The sequence below is a fragment of the Talaromyces atroroseus genome (genome assembly GCF_001907595.1).
Source record: "Talaromyces atroroseus strain IBT 11181 chromosome Unknown scaffold_45, whole genome shotgun sequence".
In the NCBI taxonomy this organism is placed as follows: Eukaryota; Fungi; Ascomycota; class Eurotiomycetes; order Eurotiales; family Trichocomaceae; genus Talaromyces; species Talaromyces atroroseus.
The window spans coordinates 1-2,130 of record NW_017971477.1 but is presented as its reverse complement, the minus strand read 5'-3'; the positions used below and the strand labels follow the sequence as shown (position 1 = coordinate 2,130).

At 48.6% G+C, this 2,130-nt stretch overlaps 1 protein-coding gene across 1 annotated transcript; it reads right to left on the bottom strand.

Moving 5' to 3' along the window:
* Window positions 1-200: 200 nt before the first annotated feature.
* UA08_09522 (hypothetical protein) lies at window positions 201-2,068 on the bottom strand (the record flags this gene model as incomplete). The annotated part of the gene is made up of 2 exons (XM_020266839.1): window positions 201-270; window positions 340-2,068. Coding segments are annotated over 2 exons (1,799 nt in total), but the record flags the coding sequence as incomplete, so codon positions are not given.
* Window positions 2,069-2,130: the final 62 nt, after the last annotated feature.

The window sequence follows — 2,130 nt, the reverse complement described above, 5'->3', positions numbered from 1 at the left end:
ACATAGCATATTTCAGGCCTTACAGGCGGCAAGTAGAGGCACAAGCCCGAGCAGGAGAATACATTTTCTAGGACATAGACAATGGAGAGAAATCCATGACAGTAAACATAATACACGTTAGCGGCTTGAATGAGAGCTAGCCGCAGATCCGGGCACATTGTGCTATCTGCGCAGTACTTGGTGCTGCCTTGACAGCTTACCAAGGTTCTTTGCAAACRCGGTTGCGGAAAACGTACRGCTCTCAGCGTTGTAGTYAAGCCAATGGTTGAACTGTTTCCAAGAGGGGGTTAGAAGGAATTTTCATCAGTATGGTTTCTTTTTACAAAGCAGCTCACTGACCTTGGCAATACGAATCCCTAGCCAGAGACAGCGCCTTGTCCGCGGAACAGCCACAGACGGAAGCTCTATATGCCGCTCATCGCCCTCAGCACTCTCGCTGAAGAAGCCCGTTGGATAGTAGAGCTGACTCCAACAGAGGCCATGGATCAAGAAATCCTCTGGTAATTGCTGTGAGACATCTGCTTCGCGCGTGGGGAATTTTTCGTTCTCGACGATTTCAGACATGTCGGTTTCTGGTCTGATGAGTGCGTTCAGAAAGGTGGCCAGTCGTGCCCAGGGCACGTCTGCTTGGATGTAGGACATGCTCCCTGGAACCATGGCTGCGCACCACAGAAACGCTAAGGAGACATGTACGCATGGTAGTGTATTATTGTCACCCAATCGTTCCATGATGATGTCGAGAGTAGTAAATGCAAGATGGGATGCAAAGGATGCCGCTTTCCTGCTATTGCTAATCCTTTGATCATGAGTAGTTCGGCATGCAATATCAGTCTGAATACAGGCGGGATTCTCCTGCCAATATTTATATGCCTTATCCAGCATCTCTGATCGTTGGCTTAGTCCATTGAACGTGGAAGGGATGATTGCATCGTCATGGCCAAAGTCAAAGATAGCAGCATAATTAGCAGCCACGATATAGACGCCCTGTTCCCGGAACAGAGGACCAATGTTCCCAGCATGTTTATCAAGCTGATCCAAGAACTGCTCAGCAGGTGTCACAAAAGTAGAAACATCATGTCTCGTGAACAGAGCCCCATGCGCCTCGACAAAGAGGGTCAGAACTCGAGGATAATATTTGGAATACTTATTTGCAGCTTTCGCGGGGTCTAATAGAGGACTAAACAGGAGCAAGATGCTGTCGCGCGCATTCGCAAAGGACTGCACGCTTATTAAGGCTTTTGAATAGTAGAAGAGCTGCTGCAGTTGATTTGGGCGTGCGAGTACAGCAAGATGATGTTGAATACGTCCAATATCGGGGTTGAGATCCGCCGCTTTGGTATACCAATATCTTGCAACTCCTGTATATATCTCCCGGCCATGCATATCCACCTCTTCAATGGCCATCCGGTAGCGAGAGAGGTCACCAAGGCACTCGATCCAAGTCTCTTCCAAATCTGGGATGCTTTCCAAAAGTAGCGTGATCATTGCATATGCCATGTAGATGAATGTAAGCATATGCTCGAGGGAGAAGGGCAGCCTCTTTCGTAGCAGCTCCAGGAGCGAATGTATGCCATAGCGCCACATTCGGGCAGGCATAGAATAGGTTCTTGCCAATTCTTTTAATGTCTCGCTCGCCACTGGATGGTTTGAGGCGAGGAAAAAGTCATGGTGTTCATGAAGCAGTGTTCTATGCAGTGCAATAATTGCCTGCCACTGCAAATCAGTAAGCTCTTCGGGTTTCTCGTTCTGTTGCTTCACAATCTCGATGCATTTCTTTTCCACCATCACTAGACCGGCATAGATGGCCCGGACCTCGTTGATCAGCTGGTCTTCGGTGATGGGATGAGTCTCTGGCTGCAGGAWGATGCCGCTTGGTTGGGCGCTATGTGGATGATTATCTTTGTTCTCGGGCTTCAGAGAAGCGCGGGATTTCTGTTCCTCGGTTTCYCTATCTTTCTTGAGACTTGCTGCATCCATCATAGCCGCATTCTTCTGGTATTTACAGACGGTCCAATCGAAGACATAGTCGGATTGGAAGGATTCACGCACGAACAGGTCGCTGAAAAGCCTGCGTAGGTAAGAGTAGTCGGGCTTGTCTTCAAATCGTAGGGAGCGAGTATAGTTCAAGTA